At 40.9% G+C, this 21,946-nt stretch overlaps 1 protein-coding gene across 12 annotated transcripts in view; it reads right to left on the reverse strand.

Annotated features, from left to right (window-relative positions):
• ptk2aa (protein tyrosine kinase 2aa) overlaps positions 1 to 21,946 on the reverse strand; it is a 128,046-nt gene that overhangs the window by 99,507 nt on the left and 6,593 nt on the right. For 3 of the 12 annotated variants that reach the window (XM_083523518.1, XM_083523516.1, XM_083523517.1), the window contains exon 1: positions 19,807 to 19,983. The exons of 2 other annotated variants lie outside the window; for them this stretch is intronic. Coding sequence is in view for 5 of the 10 variants with exons in the window: in XM_083523509.1 (XP_083379635.1) it covers positions 4,449 to 4,467 (19 nt within the window). In the remaining 5 variants the exon portion in view is untranslated. Of the gene's footprint in view, positions 1 to 4,448; positions 4,735 to 19,806; positions 19,985 to 21,946 lie in introns of those variants that run through there. 7 more of the 12 variants (XM_083523515.1, XM_083523508.1, XM_083523504.1 and 4 more) reach the window with 4 other exon arrangements.

The raw sequence follows: 21,946 nt of genomic DNA on the forward strand, positions 1-21,946 counted from the left end.
AGCAGAGGCAGCAGAAGTGGCAGCAGCAGAGGCAGCAGCATTCTCAGACCACAGCGTCTTTTCCAGGTTCATACCACTAAGAATAACATTTCTGATTTATATCAGGACATCAAAAACACACACACACACACACACACACACACATCCTGATGAAATTCCGATTTACGTTCCCAGACGTTTTAAGACCCAGCAGATATTTCAGAATAAAAAAAAAGCTAAAAGAAAAAAAAAAAAAAAAAACTAATTTCTAATTATTTTATTCATACAAAACCCGTTAGCAGTACTTTTATAGATTTATTTAAACGTCGATATTAATTAAACTTTTACTACAAGTCAAAACAAAAAAAAAATATTGATTTACTGGTCTTAATTATGGTAGAGGTGTATGAAAGATCCATCTCGCTTTCTCTCTCGCACACACAATATATATATATAGACAGACAGACAGACAGACAGACAGAAAGAGTGTCTAAGATGATACGTGATTTGACATTATAAAGCAAAACCCAAACAAAACAACCAGAGTGCACGAATACATGACGTGATTACGTCTAGCAGGTACGACTCGTGCGCATTAGGGTTGGGTGGATCGAGCCTGATATCGATAGTATCGACACCACCGTTGGTATCGGGTCGATACGAGACTGACGTTATCGATATTTTAGTTTAAAGCTGCTCCTGCTCTACTCTGCTGCCATTTCCCGTCATCAGGACCGGCGCTATGACAGAGATGGCAGAAAAAGAGAGGGGCGTCGTGTAGAGTTATTTTACAGCTATAAATGAGAACGTTGCAAACTGCAGTGTGTGTGTATAGGAAGGCCATTCGCTACTGTGGCAGCACCACCAACTTATACAAACACATTAAAAAGAGAACTGCAAAAGAAACCAAAAGAGGAGGAGGATAATCCCTCAGACGGACCCCCGGCAGTGCTGGCAACGAGACACTCGTGTACTTCATTCAGAGAGGAAATATCCAGGTAGAGTAGCAATACATTTTACGTTGTAGTCGTATCAGAACTTTGTCATTAGATAACGCTGATTTTATTTAGAATACTGATTCCGATATTAGAATATACTCAACACAACTTATCTGCATTATTTAACAGAAATATATGGAGCTTAAACCTGAAAATGACTGAAGATGGCTTTTGTGTTAACTGTGAAAGGGACTCCTGTATTTAAGCTTTAGGCTGGACTTAATTCTTTACCTATTTCCCCTCGGTGACTCCAAGAGCTACGGATATTACAAGCAGCCGTGCTGAAATGATTGTGAAAGACCTGCAACTAAATCAAAGTTTTTAAATATTTTAAAATTTGTGTATATTTCATGTCTATAAATTCAGTTCATTACAGTAATAAATCATGCAACCTGCACTACAGGAAAGAAAAGAAAACTGCAGGTTCAGCGGCATGCTTTTAAAAGTTAAAAGTATCAGCCACTGTATTTACTTGGCATCGTTAATTTATTATCGTTATCAATAAAATAAAAAAAATATTGAGATATTGTTTGTCAATATCGCACACCCCTAATTTATAGCATTTGGCAGACGCCCTCATAAAGAGCGACTTATAGCTGAGCAGTTGATGGTAAAGATGGAAAAAAACAAAAAAAACTTAAAAAAAGGAGAACCAGTGGCGTGTCACCGGCCTCGAAGAGCCGCATAGCACAGCGCAATTTAGATCGATTCTCCTTTCGCGCTTGTAGACAGCGAGAGGCTTTGTTTCCAAAGACAGTCTCCTACTTTGTGTGAGAACGTGAGCAACCCGGCAATTACGGATCGGAGTAATTACACGGGCGCTCAGGAGAGGAAGGAGGAAGAAGCGAGGGTGTACACATGGAGTATGCCGTCAGCGATTTCATCTGCCTTTCATCGGCCCGGACGTTTTACAGACAGAGGTTAAAACCCTCCCTTTCTCTGAGCCTGAGGAATTCCCCTCTCCCCACCCAAACTATCTCTGCTGCAGAAAGAGGACCTGTAGAGATACCACAGAGCCCTGATACTGCAGGCTCCTGGGTGTCTGGAGGTCGCAGATACACCTCTAAATCACCGTCGCACCAGACCCTCTCTCGTACCTGCTTCGAAAATGACTACGTTCGGGATGTGCAAACCGGAACGCCAGAGAAGCTCAAGTTGAATGTCACCGGTGGCTACTCTGAAGGGCCCTGTAATGCGACTCGCAAGCATTTATACGAATTACTTCTTTAGTTATCAGATCTCATTCTGATCCTTATTGCCATTAGGAATAGTTTCCCTTTTCAGCGAATAACTTCAGAACGTACAGTAGGAGCAAAGTCCATGCCTCCGAGCTGAATGGCGGCCTGTCCAAACCTGCATGTCATAAATTCAACAAGCTTTTTTGGGAATCTACAACGATCTTGAACTACAGGTTACACTCTGCAAGTTTCTATGCATGGTCTCGTCAGGTTCTTTTGGTGTCCCATCATGGATTATCTACACTGCATTGCCCCTGTGGTGGGATTGGTGGTGGATGCTCTGTGATGTGATGTGTCTCCTTTAGTGTGTATTTTTGGACGAATAAATATTATTTATATATATATATATATAAAAAGGACCAAATAAAAAAAATCAAATCATTGAAAGCCAGGGGTGTGCTATATAAAAACAAAACGATATCGTGATATTTTCTGGAAAGATATAAAAAAATCATAAATCATTTTGTATCATTCAAAAAACGAGTTTATTTGTAAATATTTTTATATCGTACTAGCTATAGGATACAGATAAAGGGAAATGATGAGTTGAACGGCAGGGAATGAAAATGGTGAGAGTGTTTGGTTGTCGAGCTGCTTTTGACTGCGAGTGTTTTTCGGCGCGGTTTGCGGATCGGCGTGTTCGGCTAACATCTGAAACACGTCCGTGCTGGTGTTTCAATATCTTCTGCTCTCACAATAGTACAGGGCAGGCAGCGTTTTGAATGGTTCCGTAAAATGAGTGATATACTTGATATGATTTTGCATAATGTTAAAACAACAATTCCGATATAAAAGCACACAATATATTATTGCGCTTTCAAGTTGGCTTAAATGTTACGGCTCAGACAAGATCCCAGTAGACAATCGAACTTGCCCTGAACTGCTCCTTAAATTACAAACGCACCAGAGAAGCAAAAGGGACTCAATTTTCCAACGTCCTCGACCACATAAAAGTGCTGAACCACCAGAGAAGGGCAGGCGTCCGAGGCAGGCAGCTCCGTGTACTGACAGGAAAAGGAAGGAAGTGGTGAGATGGTGTCCTCCGAAACAGCACGGATCAGCAGCTGCTCCGTTACACATGATAACAATAGCCGGGTATTGGATTAAGAACAAAACCGTGACGTTGCCTGAGCAGAATGTTTGTCATAATTCTCTGACTGAATTGTGGGATTTATTCTATTCGCTCCTTCTTTAATAAAAAAAAAAAAATTATTATTTTAGCCAACATAAAAAATTGGGCAAAAATGGGGGTGGATGGAGTGGGGGTAGAAGTGTGCCTCGTTCAAGGGGCCTCAATCCCGACTACCATTCATCAATACCCTACAGGCTTTCAGCGGGCGCGCGCACACACGACAAATCAGGAATGGACTGTCAAGGGTGTATTCCTGCCTTGTGCATGTGCTTCTCTGGGATCGATTGCTGATTCTCCCTGAACAACAGACAACACTTTTGATGGATTGGCGGTCAGACAGACAAACAGATGGACAATAAACATTGTCTCAAATCCTACAGGAAGTCAAACTGGACAAAGTTTCACCCACAAACAGGTCGGATTTCATTCGAATAGATTTAATGTCTAAAACTATAAAAAGATTTGAAGCGATGTCTCCTAAATTTATACACCACGGGTATTACTGTGACACGCTTTCAGACGTTGTGTCTCAAAGAGAGAAGTTGTGTCCCGATCTGGTGCCGTAATTTTAGATAAAGACCCTGATAAGCAAAAATCCGAGTTTCGGTTCCAGACTAAAACACACAACTGAAAAAAATGCAGTGCATTGAAAAGCCATTAGTGCATTGAAAAGACCTTGGAATTAACACTTTAGGATTAATCTCAAGACTTTGGTCTCATGTCGACGTCCTTTAGTGCTCTACGTCGCAAAGACATTTTCTTTTCCTGAAAGTCCACCCTCCATCCATCGCTGATCGATGATAGAAAGCAGCGTTGAACGTTACACGGTTACAGAGAAGGACTCCGTGACTCACTCGGACCTCTCGGTGTAAGTTGGAGTCCATCTGTCATGGTGATGCACCGTTATTCCGTGCAGTTGTAATGATGCAATCGGCACTCCTGTGAAGCGGAGGTTACACGCTCGATGGTGCCGAGCCAAAAGAGAGGAATCGCCGCTTTCACATCTACGATATCCGAATCCGAACTGGAAAAGGTGGAAAAAGAATGCCTCATGCATTCTCATTCAAAACACACACACACACACACACACACACAGCTTACCGTGGTATAATCCTTCCATTAAATATGAGAACCCCGAGCGCTGAGAAATCCAGCCTTCTGTATTGTACTATCCTCTCCAATCTGTGCTTCCACACACACACACACTCCTATACACAGGAATCCACGTTTCTATATTCCACACGGCTTCACGGTGCAATAACAGCAAAATCCCGCCATGCAGAAAGAGCCTCCTAGTGCCAGATAAACGTGAGGGTAACCGAGTGAATACGTGGTGTGTGTGTGTGTGTGGAGTTCGTGCAGCAAACGGGGTAAATGGGGGGAGAAAGCGGCAGGGGGAGGAAGAGGAGGAGGAGAAGGAGGAGGCCGGGACAGGGTGGGAGGGGAAACAGCGGCTGGCTTATTCAGTAGCAGAGAAGAAGGAGGGGGTGGGGGGGGGGGTGGACAAAAAATAAAAAATAAATAAAGATGGGGGGAAGAGCAAAAAGAAGGGAGGAAAGAGATTATACAGAGGGTGGAGGGAACCAAAGGACTCTAGGGAGAGAAACACAGCATAGCCTGGGGTTAATATGAAAGGCAGAATACAATGAGAATGAGGGAGTATGAAGGCAGAAGACAAAAACCTGGAAATAATAGACGAGTGACAGATGATTGCAAAAAAAAGATGGAAGAAGCAATCGCTTACAGTTTAGTCAGACCTCGATGGACGTGGTGTTTGGGGCTGAAACAGTGATATAATCATAATAATAATAATAATAATAATAATAATAGGTTTTATACACATACATATGCAACGGTACACACATTCGTACTGAGATTTTTCTGTACAGGCTTTTGGTTCAGTACCCACGTGTGTAAATTATTTATTATTATTAAACTTGAAAAAAGACAACAAAGACACACAAAAAACGTTGTTATAAAAAAAATAAAAAAAAGAAACTAGCGTTAGCGCAGAGTCACTGTGGCTCCTCGCTCCGTACTGGAAATACGATTTGTTTTGCGCATGGAGTTTTATGTCCAGCTTCGAGATTTTCTCTTGAAAGGAGAAAATCCTGACAATTCCGCATGTCGAGGGAGTGAATGAATGAATAAAGGATGGAAGGAGTGAAGACATTTGTTTAAGGATGCTAAAATAAGTAGAACAGTTAAGTAGATAATTTTTTTAATTTCTATATTAAATTTAAAGCACACATACACACACACACACACACACACACACACACACACACACACACCTGTATTACCCAAATAAGGTCAACAAATGTGAACCATTTACATTTTTCCATTTATTTAATTTCACATAAATTTTGTGAAAAAATCGATAAATTTAATCGATTACTTAATTTAATCAATAAGCGTAAAAAAGTGTATTGCATTACTTTGATTTATTACATTTTATTTTCATACAATTTTATAAAATATTTTATATATTATTTAACCAAGCAGGCATTTTATTTAAAAACTTATTTTCAGTTCAAATGAAAATTTTCCCATTAATTAAATAGCTATATATATATATAAAAAAGATAATCTACCAAAGTTGCATCTATGGACCTCCATGCCATCGCCAACCCCCACCACAAACACACAGACAACACAAATCGGGTGTCAATGCTCTCCAGTAGATTTCCCCAACTCATACCTCTCTCTCTCTCTCTCTCTCTCTCTCTCTCTCTCTCTCTCTCTCTCTCTCTCTCTCTCTCTCTCTCTCTCTCTCTCTCTCTCTCTCTCACCTTTCTGTCAAAGAGCTGCTCATGCATTGAGAGAGCAGAATGGAATGGAGTGGAGGCTTAAGCGAGAGCAGAAGACGGATCATCAGTCCTCACGAGGTTTGCCGGATCGGGCGGCACAACGACAGATGCAGAGAAAATGAACACGCCCGTGACTCGTGTTGGACCCCAGGTCATAGGGTGAGATATGAGAAGAAGAACTCCTGTCATCTTCATATCAGTCCTGAGTATGAATCAAACAGGAATCAGTTATTTGGATTAGAACTGAATCCTGGTACAGATTTAGGAAAAATGAAAGACATCTCGCCCTCATTTAACTCTTTCACTTTCCTTCTTTTTCAGGTGTTTACAGGGTTTAGGTGGAGCCTTTTCTATGGCCATTAATCTCACAGACGTGATACGAAGGAGGATTGATGGGGTTTTGATCTCCATAACGGTGGCTCAAGTGCAAATATGGCAGGATTGTGTCTGGTTTTGCATTGAGAAATGGTGATTTGAGATGTTCCTCACCGATGGTATGACGTTTGAGTTGAACAGCTTTAGTATAAGGAATATGCAATATTTTCCAAGAGCAAAATAAAAAAATAAACCCTCTTTTTAATAGCCCCAAATAAATGCGAGACATCTAACCAATATGTGTCTATTCTAAAATGACAGTGTTTGTCGTATGACCTAAAGGCTTAAGCTTTCTCATGCAGCTGCATTATGCAACAGTAATTAACAATAATTACAATGGCGTTTAGAAAAACGCCTATTCAGCCATGCGCCTGCTTTGGTTTATCTTATCCCGAGCTTTCCCACAACGCCCTGCAGCGAGGCGAAGCGAAGGACCGTCTACTCATCCCTAACGCACTTCAAAGCCGAGCAGCAGGAGATCCGTGGCCTCCATGCAGTAGGGTAATGAATGAAATGGGGCGCTCGAGGTTACAGGTTGAGCAATAGTGGATTTTACTGATAGCCTGGTTGGATTGTAGTTGTTAATAACTGATTAATCGAGCAATAGTTTATCAAATGCATACTGTTAAAAAAATTTATCAAAATAAATAAATAAAAAATTAAATAAAAAAATTTAAAAACACTCCATGTAAAATAGTTGTGAACTTTATTACAAAAATGTAAAATAAATGTCATTTCAATGCTCTTGACTTTGTGAAGACATTTTAGATGTCATTAAGGAATAACTGTTTGGATTTTTATAAAATAGTAACGCTTCAAAGTACAATTCCATTTGTAACATTAACTAAAGCTGATAAATGCTTTAGAATTTTTTTTTTATTGTTTTACATTTACAAAACGTTTTTTAATTAATGTGATTTCCGTTTTATTTGTGTAATTTAGTCTCAAAGAATATGAAGGAAATACAGCGTGCAGTCTCATTTTAAAGTGGCACATGGTGTCAGTGACTCTCCTCTAGAGGTCACTTTCATACTGTATAATGACAGTAGAACTTTTCAGACACAACCCGGAAAAACTATCGTTACGGATATCTGTCGATAGTTCAAACAATTAACTATCGGTGCCCATTAATCGGCAAAACCGATAAATTAGTCGACCTCTACTCTAGATGTTTACTAAATTTTGGTGAATCATCGGCATTCTTACTACAGAGCTCTTTAAAAAACCACATCGCAAGTGCTCGTTCTCAGTTTTTCCGGTGGCCGACCGTAAAGGACATCCACAGTAAGATGGAGAATAGATGTTCCGAGACGTTTCAACCTGGCATTTACAACCATTTTGTTTTCTAAAAGTCCTTTTTTGTAAACAACAGGAAGTTCTGAAGCAATTCTGAGCAACACACTCAATCTAAATCCATATCTGCTGATTGACCATCACATGTGGATTTGTTTCTACATTTAAAGGTCACAGAGTGTAATCTGAACTCTGGAAATTACTGTATATGTGAGGATCTGGTGAACAAGAGTAAACAGGAAGGAGGCACGGTTCAACAATGCAAACTCCACAGCCGGTATCCACAACACAAGTGCCCTGGTTTCTACCTCGCTGTGGACATTGCTGAGCTTTAATTACACACAGGCTGCTACAGACGGTTGGCACCGTGCCTGAGAACCAGAACATCTGCTACTCTCTCGACCTGCTCTGGAACGATACACAGAAGGTCTAAGAGAGTGCCGCCACCACACACACACACACACACACACACACACACACTGAAAGACATTTATAGATACTCCTTAAAATAAAAAAAATAAAAAAAACTGGTATGCCACCTGTGTGGGAAAATAAGAGGAGGAAACCTTGAAATAAAAATAATTTTTTGGATAGACCTTCAGGAAGAACTTTTAGGGCGAAACTGGACCATCCTACAGTTTCATCATAAACCGAGCCGAGAACACTCGCGCAGGAAAAACACTCGCAGAATGCCCACTTAAGATGATGATCAATGACTGGGTGGTGCTACTAAGTCTCCATACATGCATCATCCTTATGTTTCCGGGTGCAGTGCTTTTGAAAAAGTTCACAGCGCTTCACGGTTTCCATAATTAATTAATTGTTATTCCAAAACGGATTTATTATTTTCCTCGAAATTCTACAAACAAAATCCAATAATGACAACATGAAAGAAGTTTGTTTGAAATCTTTACAAATGTATAAATGGAAGAAGTTTGGAACCACCAGGACTCTTCCTAGAGCGAAGCCGCCCGGCCAAACGGAGCGATCAGGAGAGAAGGGCCTTAGTCAGGAACATGACCAAGAACCTGATGGTCACTCTGAAAGACCTCCAGCGTTTCTCTGTGGAGAGAAAATAACCTTCCAGAAGAAAAACCATCTCTGCAGCACTCCACCAATCAGTGCTGTATGGTAGAGGGGCCAGACGGAAGCTACTCCTCAGTAAAAGGCACATGACCGCCTGCCTGAAGGATTCTCAGATTATGAGAAACAAAGATTAAACTCTTTGGCCTGAATGCTAAGCATCATGTCTGGAGGAAACCAGGTACCGCTCATTACCCGGCTAATACCATCCCTACAGTGAAGCATGGTGGTGGCAGTATCATGCTGTGGGGATGTTTTTTTAGCAGCAGGGACTGGAAGACTCGTCAAGATTAAAGGAACGATGAATGCAGCAATGTACAGAGTCGTCGTTGATGAAAACATGCTCCAGAGCGCCCTGGACCTCAGACTTGGGCGACGGTTCATCTTCCAACAGGACAACGACAGGACTCCGCCAGAGGTAGTAGCAGCGTCGGCTGACTCATGCCAATAGCAATATGTTTTGTTTGTGTGCTTTGTTATTCAGGAGAGAAAACATTTTAAATTGGTGTTAGAAACCTCAGAAGCATGCGCTGTTCGTGGTTGGACTTACAACGAGACTAAGCTTAATTTGTGACTTAATGAAAAGTGCTGTATACACAAACCTACTTCATATTTGGTGTCTAATATTTTACCATATTTGGTAGGTTTTTATTTATTTGTCTTTTGACTTGATTTGACTTTTCAGTACATTTATGAATCAAAGGTTGGAAAATGTATCTCCTGCATATAAAAAATAAACATCACCCCAGATATGCCACAGAAGCATAAACTACACACAGGCTGCTACTACAAAAACTAATCACACTGTAAACTAGAATACAAATACAATGTCTACTCGTGCTGATGGTTATGAGTCCGCCCCCCCCAGTATGTTTTAAGATCGCAGGTTTTCTTCACTATCACCACTCTATTTTAACTGTCTAACTAAAGAACAATAGCTTTACATAAAGACAGCACTTTTCATGCTGATCATGATGCAGGCAGAGGAACTCTCGGTGAAAACGGTGCCACAACGGTCGCTGTATTTGTTTTACAACGTCAAGGAGACAAATAACAGATAAAAAAAAATTGCTACGAGCAGCAAAGAGACAGAGGTGGACAGGGGAAGTAAAGGTTCTGTCCCAGAGAAAACTGCATGTTGAGCAACAATAGAAGGAGGAGACTAGAAGAAAATCGTTACACTGGTGGGCACAATTGAAATCACAATCATCAGATTTAGTATTTTACAGCCTGTTATTACATCATGAAGACTTTCTACAAATTAATAGAGGTTAAGTGTAAGTAGGAGAAACGGATACAATATGCTTACATGCTCCTCTAAACCTCTTATTTGGCCGTGGGGGTGTAGTGTAAACCCACAGCACCCACTAGTGGACTACAGATCCACAATCTGTATTTGTCCTCAGGGTATCTCCAGCCTCAGCTTTGGCAACAAAATGACAAAGAGCTCCAAAAGAAAAATTTCTGCGGACAATCAAGATTCCAAGTTCCGTTTCCAAACTCCTGCACAATTCACCAGGCTTAACGTTTGAAGTTTAATACTTGAACAGGCTTCGGATGACCAAACACCAGAAAAAGCATACTATAGATAAGAGTTTACAACAGCAGATCTCTCGAGCAAAGCTCTCTGCTACATCAATAATAAAATAAATAAAAAACTGGTGCTGTTCTAAACACGTGCGTTGCCACGTCTGCATATGACATCGATATTTTGTCCATTTTCAGTAAAAAAATAAAAAATGGAGTGGAACTTCGCATAACATAAAATTGCTTATTGTTTTTATTAACGCAATTTATTATTATTAACGTTTGTGATCAACATTTGAATAGTTTTTACACAATTTTAAATAAATTGCCTGCTTGGTTACATAATATATACAATATTTTATAAAAAAAAAGAAACAGAATACATTAAATGAATGCAATACAATTTGTATTATATTGATTGAGTAATCAATTAAATTGGCACTAAAAAGGATTGCATTGGGTACACGTGTACTGAAGCGAAAACCATGTACCGAATACATGTACCGTTACACCCCTAATGCACAGCAAGACTTATTCTATGTAAATAATTTTTGTATCTAGAGCACTTTTAACAATGGATATTGTTTTAGATCAGCTTTACAGACATAAAATAATGTATATGTTTGTTCCTTATAATTGTCATTTTATCCCTAATGAGCGAGCCAGTGGTGTCTGTGGTGAGGAAAAACTCCCTGAAATAGTATGAGGTCATCCTCATGACCAAATGTCCATTCATTACAGTTCCATCATCATTCCAGTATGCAGTGCTTAAATGCAAACTGTGGTCCTGAGCCACTGAGGCAGACCGTTATTTATTTCAGTCTGAATCCAGCTTCAAAGTTCTTGAGTTGCTTGGGAACTCATTAGATCATTAGGATGTTCATATGGAACCATCCTCAGCTGCACAGAGTGGTCTCCAGTTGAAGAGAACTGCTTCCAGTGTTAGGGAGTTTGGATGAATCAGGCAGATCCGAAGAGAGGAAAGGGACCGGAGCACTGGTCACTGATACCTTCCCCAACAGCCACGAGCACCATAGTGTTTAATGAAGATGAACAAAATAATAATTTGGTTACTTGATGGAACATCTGGCATTTTATCGCCATTTATCCCAGTTTGCCATCAAGATTCTTTCATTTTCATTAAAACTGGCTACAGATTGGCACATGTGGCCACCGTAATTGCACAGCAATAAACTATTATAAATATTAAATACACTGAACAACCAGTTTAGGAACGATCAATAATTCAAATGTTATTAAACGAATATATATATAAAAAAATAAATAAAAACGCTACATCCAGCTAATTATTAATTAATAATAAAAAAAAAAAACTGAACACATGCTGTACTGTAAAACTGAATATTGACTGGAGGTGGCGCTGTTTACCAAACACACTGGATTCTAGGTGCAGCCGTGCATACAAGACGTCAGGTCCCTCACAAAGCCCCTAGTGTGACAGAGGCCAGAATGAGAGACAGGCGTGTCATCCTGCAAAACAAACGAGTTACAGTAGAAACACAAGAAGACCACACAGAGAATCTTCACTCTTTCTGCATGCTGAGTAACAAGTGACAGCTTTCTTGTCTCGCTTACATTTTTCTTTCTGAGTGACTCACTGTGAAGTAATGACAGGGTCTGGGTCAATGCTCAAGGGTAGAGGTTGTAGACGTGAAGATGACAACGATGTCACTGATAAAGATGAGGTGAGTGCAGAGAGCTACTTTACTGAGAGAGAAGAGCAGAAGTAGGCAGCTTCATACTGATCTGCATCAGTTACTGTATTTATTAACTTGGAGATCCCAAACAGGAAATGGCACTTGTCACCAAATCAGCACATATGGTCATCAAAAACACTTGCTGTTAGTTCAACCACTGCAGAATTAATCAAGAGGGTCTCACGTCAGTAGATACATTTGAAAATGTCGTTTTTGTCTTAAAGCGCTCAATGTCCACACGTTTCCCAAAAGTCGCTCATCTGCACTGAAATGTCTGAAAATGCTCACGTCCCTGTACTGCGCACACGCAAGCCATAAGACGCTTCGATCCGTGTCATTTTCACCATCTATTCACCACTTATCACCTGGCCAATACCACCTCTACAGTGAAGCATGGTGGTGGCAGCATCATGCTGTGGGGATGTTTTTCAGCAGCAGCAACTGGGAGACTCATCAGGATTGAGGGAAAGATGAACATCATCTTTCAACAGGACAACGACTTTAAGCACACAGACAAGATAACAAAGAAGTGGCTACAGGACGACTCTGTGAATGTCCTCGAGTGGCCCAGCCAGAGACCAAACTTGAACCTGGTTGAACATCTCTGGAGAGATCTGAAAATTAAATCACTTTAATTTCTTTAGTTCAGACAGGCAGCAAATACTGAGTTTACTTAAGTGCCACTTCTAACGCATGGCCCCTTTCACAAACACACCTTTGTAGTGCAAAATGAAATAAAACCCCGTTCTTTTCCTGTTCTGTCTCCAGGAAGACGCAGCTCTACCTCTGCCATGTTAATCTGTATTCTCTGTGACACTCAGGATACGTCTCGTTGTGATCTCTTATACTCACGTAGCAGCAGTGGTGCTGAGAGAACGCGCTCGAGATACAGTTTAGCGATGAGAAATCCATCTACGTATAAAATATTGGTCGCTTTCTAAATAATAAAAGTATTTATAATAAGTATATTATTGAAAATCCTAAATAATTATATATAAATAAATAGTTTTTCATCGAGGTAAATATATTAAAAACTATGCAATACAAATCCGGCCTCAGAAGGAATGTTTTTTTAATTAATTTTAAACTGACAGTAGAGAAGCCAGATGATGACGCCTGTGTGGCCTCCAGCTGAGCTACATAGCAGTCTAGCTGCAGAACATGTCACCTGAAGATAAAATAGATGAAGTCGGACTAATACAGGAATCTCTGCAGCTATTGAAATATGCTGACTCTGAGCACTGTATCACTATATGTATATAGTCAGCATTCTCAGTGGTGCATTGAAGCTGACTTCACATTCACACCATTCATCATGAGGGAGAGAAATGACATGGACGCACTGCTGGAATCTCTCCACGTCCCTCCCTCTATCTCTGGCTCATCCATTTTCTTGTCCATCACTCATGACCTTTTAAAAAAAGATGAGAGGGAGGTGTGGAAGGTCACACGTGTACTGCGGTATGGAGTTTGGCGAGTCTGTGCGCGTGTTCTACACCACCGCTCAAGCCAACCTCCCTTCAGAAGACGTGGAGTGATAAACAGTGGGTCGTTTCCTCTCATTGTGTGGGAGGCTCCTGACTTGCACTAACACACTGGAATGTGGACAAGATTTGTCTGATAAAATTGCACAGTCTGCTCACTCACTGGTGGGTATTATTGACATGAGGTGCTCAGTGCAACTGTCTACATCTTAACACCACCACATGAATGTAATATACAAAGAGAGAGAGCGCGAGAGAGAGAGAGAGAGAGAGAGAGAGAGAGAGAGAGCGCGAGAGAGAGAGAGAGAGAAAATGGTAGTGTTTGGAGAGAGAGAGAGAGAGAGAGAGAGAGAGAGAGAGAAGAACCAAAAATGGTTGTGTGGTTACTGACTCCTGACATCTTCTCCACAGTCTCTACATTACAGTGAGATAAATTAGCGGCAGATGAATCCTCAATGCTAAGCTAATTTTGAAAGCATGTTTTCTAGTATGTTCTCTAGTAGAAGCCAGAATCCTAGCGCTCGAGGACATTTACTGTTGACTCAAACCGTTGACTGACGGGTTTCTGAGGTGATCTCATACAGGACAGAGGTGTAGATTTGTTTTTGGTTCAGATTTAAAGCTTGTTCCATTTCTAAATCACCTGCTTCTTAATGTAACTAGTCATGTTTGAAAAATTAATTAAATCACCAAGGAGAAGAAGCCCAGAGCTGAACATGGTTCATGTGACAGTTTCCCGTTTTTTTGGATGTTCAGAATGCGATATTCAAAAACATTTCTGAAATTTCTGGAACAAAAACAGAATGTCCAGGAGCATCACAGTTAAAAAAAACCTTTCAAAGCAACTCATTTCAGTGACCTTAAACAGACCATCGTCATGGGCGTGATGCACCTTCATCATCTCCTAAACATAACCAGCTCCTACTTTTCCATTTATTTCTCAGTAAATGGATAAGAGCTGGGACCACCGTTTCCAAGGTTACTGTTGGTAATACACTAAGACGTCATGGTTTGAAATCATGCATGGCACGGAAGGTTCCCCTGCTTAAACCAGCACATGTCCAGGCACGTCTTAAGTTTGCCAATGACCATTTGGATGATCCAGAGGAGTCATGGGAGAAAGTCATGTGGTCAGATAAAACCAAAATAGAACTTTTGGGTCATAATTCCACTAAACGTGTTTGGAGGAAAAAGAATGATGAGTACCATCCCAAGAACACCATCCCTACTGTGAAGCATGGGGGTGGTAGCATCATGCTTTGGGGGTGTTTTTCTGCACATGGGACAGGGCGACTGCACTGTATTAAGGAGAGGATGACCGGGGCCATGTATTGCGAGATTTTGGGGAAAAACCTCCTTCCCTCAGTTAGAGCATTGAAGATGGGTCGAGGCTGGGTCTTCCAACATGACAATGACCCGAAGTACACAGCCAGGATAACCAAGGAGTGGCTCTGTAAGAAGCATATCAAGGTTCTGGCGTGGCCTAGCCAGTCTCCAGACCTAAACCCAATAGAGAATCTTTGGAGGGAGCTCAAACTCCGTGTTTCTCAGCGACAGGCCAGAAACCTGACTGATCTAGAGAAGATCTGTGTGGAGGAGTGGGCCAAAATCCCTCCTGCAGTGTGTGCAAACCTGGTGAAAAACTACAGAAAATACTACCTCTGTAATTGCAAACAAAGGCTCCTGTACCAAATATTAACATTGACTTTCTCAGGTGTTCAAATACTTATTTGCAGCTGTATCATACAAATAAATAGTTTAAAAATCATACATTGTGATTTCTGGATTTTTTTTTTAGATTATGTCTCTCACAGTGGACATGCACCTACGATGACAATTTCAGACCCCTCCATGATTTCTAAGTGGGAGAACTTGCAAAATAGCAGAGTGTTCAAATACTTATTTTCCTCACTGTACACACTTCCCTGTACACCAAATCGACACCCCACTTGTAAAAGAGATGTTTGGGTAAAAATGCAGAGCTGAACTCTAGCTGAGAGTGCTAAGCTGGTTGTGAATGGAGCATTCATTGGCCTGGAAACTGTAAGTACAGCTTGATCAAGCCAGGCAGGGGAGTGAGGGGGAGGGGAGTTCTTAGTGGATCTTTTCCATCACACTACATCTAAATATCTTAAACTCGCTGTTTTCCAGACCCACAAGTTTGAATACTGATAGAGGAATAGATTTTTTTTTTCTCACTGATACAGGGTGAAGCAGAAAACGGGAAATTTTGGAACTAGGAGTTGGTGACTCTGGTGTCATGGGCGATTGTGTGGATGTGCATCTTCATAACTGAGGCAGGTGCCATTCGCATCTCGATGCATAGCCAACGCTAAGATACAGTAAATATACTTATGAAGCGACTACCGAAGGGACGCGATACGATTCAGTGCGATCGGATTTCGATTCGATTCAACACAATGCGATTCAATGCAATACATTGTACACGGTACAGATACTTCAGACAGACAACAAATCAACAATTTAGTCAAGTGCCTTCTGACTTCTAACGCATGGCCCTTTCACAAACAAAAACTTTATAGTGCAAAAAAGACAAGAAAAAAGATTAAAGAAAACCAGACCTTTGTTTTCCTGTTGTGTCTGCAGGAAGATGCAGCTCTACCTCTGCAATGTTTACCTGTATTCTATGTTACTCTCAGGACATGCCTTGGTCTCCGTAGTGTTTGTTTCTCCGACAAATTATCAGTAGCTTTCTAAATTATAAAAAAGTAAAGCGCCTCTACTAATAATTATATAGAAAAATCAAATTCAGTTCATACCAGATGTGTCGCACAAGGTCCCAGCTGTGTTACACCATGACCACGTGTTCAACCCATGCTGCATATATTACGTGCAGGCCACACAAGCGTACCTCGCCACGTTTAATATTCATCAAGAAGACCAAACACGCACAAACACGTCAATGCAGCACAGAGGGCAGTTGGAGATCCGCAGCAGTAACTACAACAAAAATCCATGAAAACAAACAGCAGGCGCTTTTTCTGCTTATCCACGTATCACAACCCTCCTCTATGAAGCTCCCATTGCAATGGCAGGTTATGACTATATAGCATTGCCATCATGTAGACAAGGGGATCTGTGTGAGATTGATGGCTCTCCATGAGATTTACACTTATTTGGTGAGTAGAAAAATGCTGCAGATGTATCGTGACCCTTAAGATCAGGTGTTGGATACCTCTAATGCGGCTAGTTTCATATAAAACAAAGCTTGCTTATTTGAAAACGACAAACATAAAAAAAAAAAAGAATAAAAAGAAAAAAGGTCTTCAGAGGAGACACCCATGAGAAAATCTATCCTAAGATGGGATTAAACTCTGGAGCAATAAGTCGTTTCCTTGCATCGTGTCGATCAAACCAATGCTGAGAAAACAAAAAACAAAAGTTCCTTTCTGAAAAGTCTAAAAAGGAAATAATCATATAACCCCTGTAGGATTAAATATATGCATATGACTGGACGGTCATGAGAGTTTTGAATAACTGCACTTTAACTTCATGTTCTTCAGGTGAACCGGTTCTTTCTTTTACCCAATATAAGTAAATATCAGTGTCATTAGGATTGCTGCTGCTGCTTCTAATGATGATGATTGACCTGTATACTCAGACTAGATAAAGTGTTCTTTTAAGACCCCATACAATCTCACAAAGGCTTATTTCAGCGCATTTCTATTACAATTCTATGCCCATATTTCCACATACGGACCCCTTCACGCCAAGCCTTGTCCTGATTTTGCGGTGTGTGTGAGGAGACAATCGTGATGTTGTCAGACTTTGTGGCAATCTGGATTGATTCAGGGTTTGTGTTTGTGCACGTGTCAGGACTTATTAACCGGAGTTTCCAGTCATTACATCGGCCACAGACGTCACTATAAATAGAAAACAACTGCCAACGATTAGCTTATTTTTGGAGTGAATCACTACGGTTTTTATATTACACCAGCAAGGACGTGTGTAGGTGTTTGTGTGAAAGCTATAGCTCACTCAAAAATAACGTGCGGCCGTGCCCTGTGATAAACCGTCCCATGACACGACGTGAATTTCTTCTGTTTTAGGAAGATCTGACTCGACTCCTTGTCTCGTTCTCTCTCACACCAAGTCTCCACGGCTGATGCTGAAAGGAAAAAGGCGTCTTCCTGAAGCATCCCGAGGGACGCGGTGAGGGAGCCGAACAATTCAGAGTAAAGTGCACCACTTTACTGTAGTACCAAACACACACACACACCATGTGTTTCCTGTTGTAAACACAACCCTCTTCCTGTCCTCCTATAATCAGTGCAACCTGAAGCATGCATTCCCTACATGAGTTCTTTCCCCAGGCTGCACACTGACCCAATCCCTGAGTAAGAACAGGAAACATCCTGGTACCTCCACTGTCCAGAAGTTTCGATTAGAAAACTGAATAATCCACTCCATTCACATTGTTTCGTATGTCTTTATCGGCTCCTGATAAAACTTTAGGCCAAGTTTTTTACATTTTAAGGGAAAACATGCCTTTTAAGGAAACACAAAGTCGATATCCATATTATTACTAATATTCTAATCAGCAGGTTACAACTATCAGTTTCCGGTAATGTGTCCAGCTGTTTTGTGCAAAAAAAAAAAAACTTGCAATTTTTCTTATTGAATAATTTTCATTAAGACGTCAGCTATAGAAATCATGTTCTGATCTAAAAATCTTATCTTGGAAAGGTGGATGTAATCTCAAATCAGTATAAAGTGAGGAATTTTACAAACAATCAATAACAGGGTGGTGTGATGATGTAGCAGAACACAAAGAAGAGAAACGGTTCTCTTTCTTTCCAACTTGTCACTCATTCATATGGTCACATAGTAACAGTAGTCAAGATACATATTAGAAGAAGAGGGTGGAGGAAACCAGAGAACATGGAAGAATTCCATGGCACAACATGAGCAAAGTGTTTGCACCTCATGACAAACTATTAGTTGAAAGTAATAAGAAAATAAATAGATTTATATGAAACCCGGAAGAACCGCATCATATGCCATGATCAGTGTGTGTGAAACTTACAAATATAATATTAATGAAACAATATATTAGAGGTTTTTTAAGAAGGAGGAGGAGGATGGAGAAAAAAGAGAACCTGTGAAGAATCTCATGACCCAACATGAGCAGAATGTTAACTAAATTTATTTATGGGAAAGGAAAGGAGTTGGATTTTAGTGTTTTTGAAGACGATGGAGGAAACCAGAGAACCGAAAAAAATCCCATAACACAACAGAATAGGTGAAACTCGATTAGTTAAAAAGAATTATTATATGATTTAAATGTATAATACATAAATAAATAAATGTGTATACACTCTGAACAAAAGCACGTGACTTTCGACTTCAGACTACATCCACAGGAAGAGGCATGGATATGGGTGGGAAAGTGGCGTGCGCATGCGCAGAAGCCGCCGCTACCAGGACGCCTGAACAAACTGTTCTTAGAAAGGTGTAAGCATGGAGTAAAAGTGTAGGTGAGGATCTCATGATGGAGAACATATACCAGTTGTAGCCGACGTAGCTATTTAGTGACTAGTTTTTAGGAAATCGTGATGGCAGTAGGTAGATCCATGTAGGAGATGACTGTGTATATAGGGGAAAAGGGAGGATTGGATGGAGTAGAAACCTCAAGTCCTTGGGCGCTCTAGGCTAAAAATAAAGCGGGCCTGAGTGCAGGACCGACTCAGGACACGAGGGGGGGGGGAAGCAGACGGCTTTCCGGCTCATGTATTCACGCAGACAGCCCTGGAACCAACAGCTGAAGGACGCAGAGCTCGTCGAGAACTTTTACCAGACCCGAGCGCAACACGACTGCGCTCGCGAGGTCTGAAAACAACCGTTACACTGAATAACCGAGCACGCGCCTGGTTCAATTCAAAATTTATTGTAACGGTTATTCCACAACCAAGCCATCATTCCTCACTACCATGAAACTCCGAACACACCGCCAACATATCCAGTCAAACCCCCAACATTATCACACCAAACAAAGTCATCATTGTTAATTCAAAAACCCTTTCCCTCGGCTTCCTCCGTGTCCCAATGTTAAATAATACCCAATAATAACCATACCGCAACTGCGACTCAAAATTCACCCATCAACCGAACCTCCTGAGTTTCTTCCCCAAAATACTTTTCTCCTTACCTGCTTTTCCTCCACCTCCAGCAGCTATTCCTTCCCCTGTTGTCCTGTCAAGGATAAAAGAAATGCCAAACCAGGGATTCAATTCCAATAGAACCGAAAAGCGGAATCCTGTGTTCGCTTCTCCAGCTCTCCCGAATCACTGCTTCCTTCCTTCCTTCCTTCCACCCCTACCATCCACCAGGAATCGAATATTCCAACATGGCGGCCGCATAGCAACCCATCTTATCCAGCTGCACCCCTCTGGAACAGCACACAGTGGGCTAGTCCGACTATATAACCTGCCTGCTGATATTGGAATAATTAATGAATACAGTATACACAGACACACACTGATATATATATATATACACCTGAGGTGAAATAGAAATACACTTTACACAAAATGTGACTCCAGTAAAAGTAAAAGGGTTCCTTTTAAACTTTCACTTCATCTGGACAGTTTGCTTTTCCCCAACATTCAGCTGAAATGCAGAATACTAAAATAGCTGCCAAATTTATTGTTCACTAGTTGGAGATGGTTCTTTCTGATCTTACAATCCAGTTCATCCCAGAGGAGTTTAATAGGATTTAGGTGCAGTGACTGGGCAGGTCCCTCATGATAAATAAGACTCAAAAGGACTGTTTGCTCTCTAAATAACACACACACGTGCTCTGATGTACGCATCGGCTCATCGTCTTGTTGTACGGTGAAGTCGGTTCCAGTAACTCGCTGTAGAGATAGAATTTCCTGGTGTAATGGTGAAGTATGGAATGGTAGCCATGTTGGTTCAGGATTCCTTTCACTTTCCATGAATAAGTCTCTAAACATCCCCAAACTATTAAGCTTCCACCTCCCTGTTTGCCTGTGGGGAGGAGGAAGTGAAAATGTTCTTCTATTTAGACTTTGTTCAAGTTTGGACTCATAGCTACAGAATGGTAAGAGAGCCCTAACCCCTGTACTGTACATCACAATGTTCTGTGGATGGTTTTTTTACCATCCACCCACCTAAACTTTGTAGCAGACAAAGTTACACCCTTCATGGTAATAGAATTCCATAATGGCAATGATCTGCTTCAGATGGAAAATGCACCCTGTAGCACTGCAAAATCATCTATTTAAGAAAAATAACAAAAAGTTTAAAAGGTATTGACTCCCCAGTTCTCAATCTGATAGAACATCACTGAAGCCCAACATCAAAACACAGTATTTCAAGGATCTGCTGCTGAAGCCTAGCTGCAAGATGCCACAAAAACCACACACACACACACACACACACACAGCTTGACAGAGTCAGTCTTGAGAGAAGAGAGTGTTACATTCTTTACTGTCCTCTATTATCCCATACATGGCTATGTGAGGAATGTTAAGGGCACCTGTTGTGTGGTAACCCTATGCTCCCTCTCCTATGGGAAAATCCAGCCAATGTTTTGTGTTCTCTCCCTTTCTAGCTAAAGCAAAGCTAAAGCCCTGGTTTATCCTTTCAGTAGGATATTAGAACTAACCTCTGAGTTTGGGTTGTGTGATATCACTAGTAATATAATTTGGAGAAGATGGAAATCTTTCTCCTTTTTTTTTTACTTAAGAATTTAACTTTTTCCAGAGAAACTACCAAACTCTATGAGACAAAGAAATTGGCCGGAAATTAACTTAAATGGGAAGAAAACCGACTGGCAATTTCTAACTAAGTAGCAATGCATGGTCATTTGAGATGAACAATTTAGAAAAGGTTTTTGCCAGTTATCCCATCGACCACACACCAATTCGCCTGGGAACTTCTATACTGACCATCAAATGAACTTGAACAAACAGATCACGTCTTTGGTGATGTGGAGGGATCATGGATATAGATGTTTTGGTGAACTGGGATATTTGGATGCTTTCATCCCCCAACACTCCTACATTAATTCAAGTGTGTTGGTGGTGTTGGTGGGCCGTCTCATATCCCAAAGATCCCTTAATGTCTGTATTATGTCCCGGCAGGTGAGGATGGTTCCACATAAAGATCCACAAGGTTAATGTGGAGGGTTAAACTCGAGGACCATGAAGATGGATTTGGTCTGTAATGCAGTCAAGTTCTGCATTCACTTCTCCATCAGGGAACAGATGAGAACCTGGTGGTAGTGGTAACAATAAGATGTTGGACTTCTAATCGGTAGGGCA

Source organism: Silurus aristotelis (assembly GCF_946808225.1).
Source record: "Silurus aristotelis genome assembly, chromosome: 21".
Lineage (NCBI taxonomy): Eukaryota > Metazoa > Chordata > Actinopteri > Siluriformes > Siluridae > Silurus > Silurus aristotelis.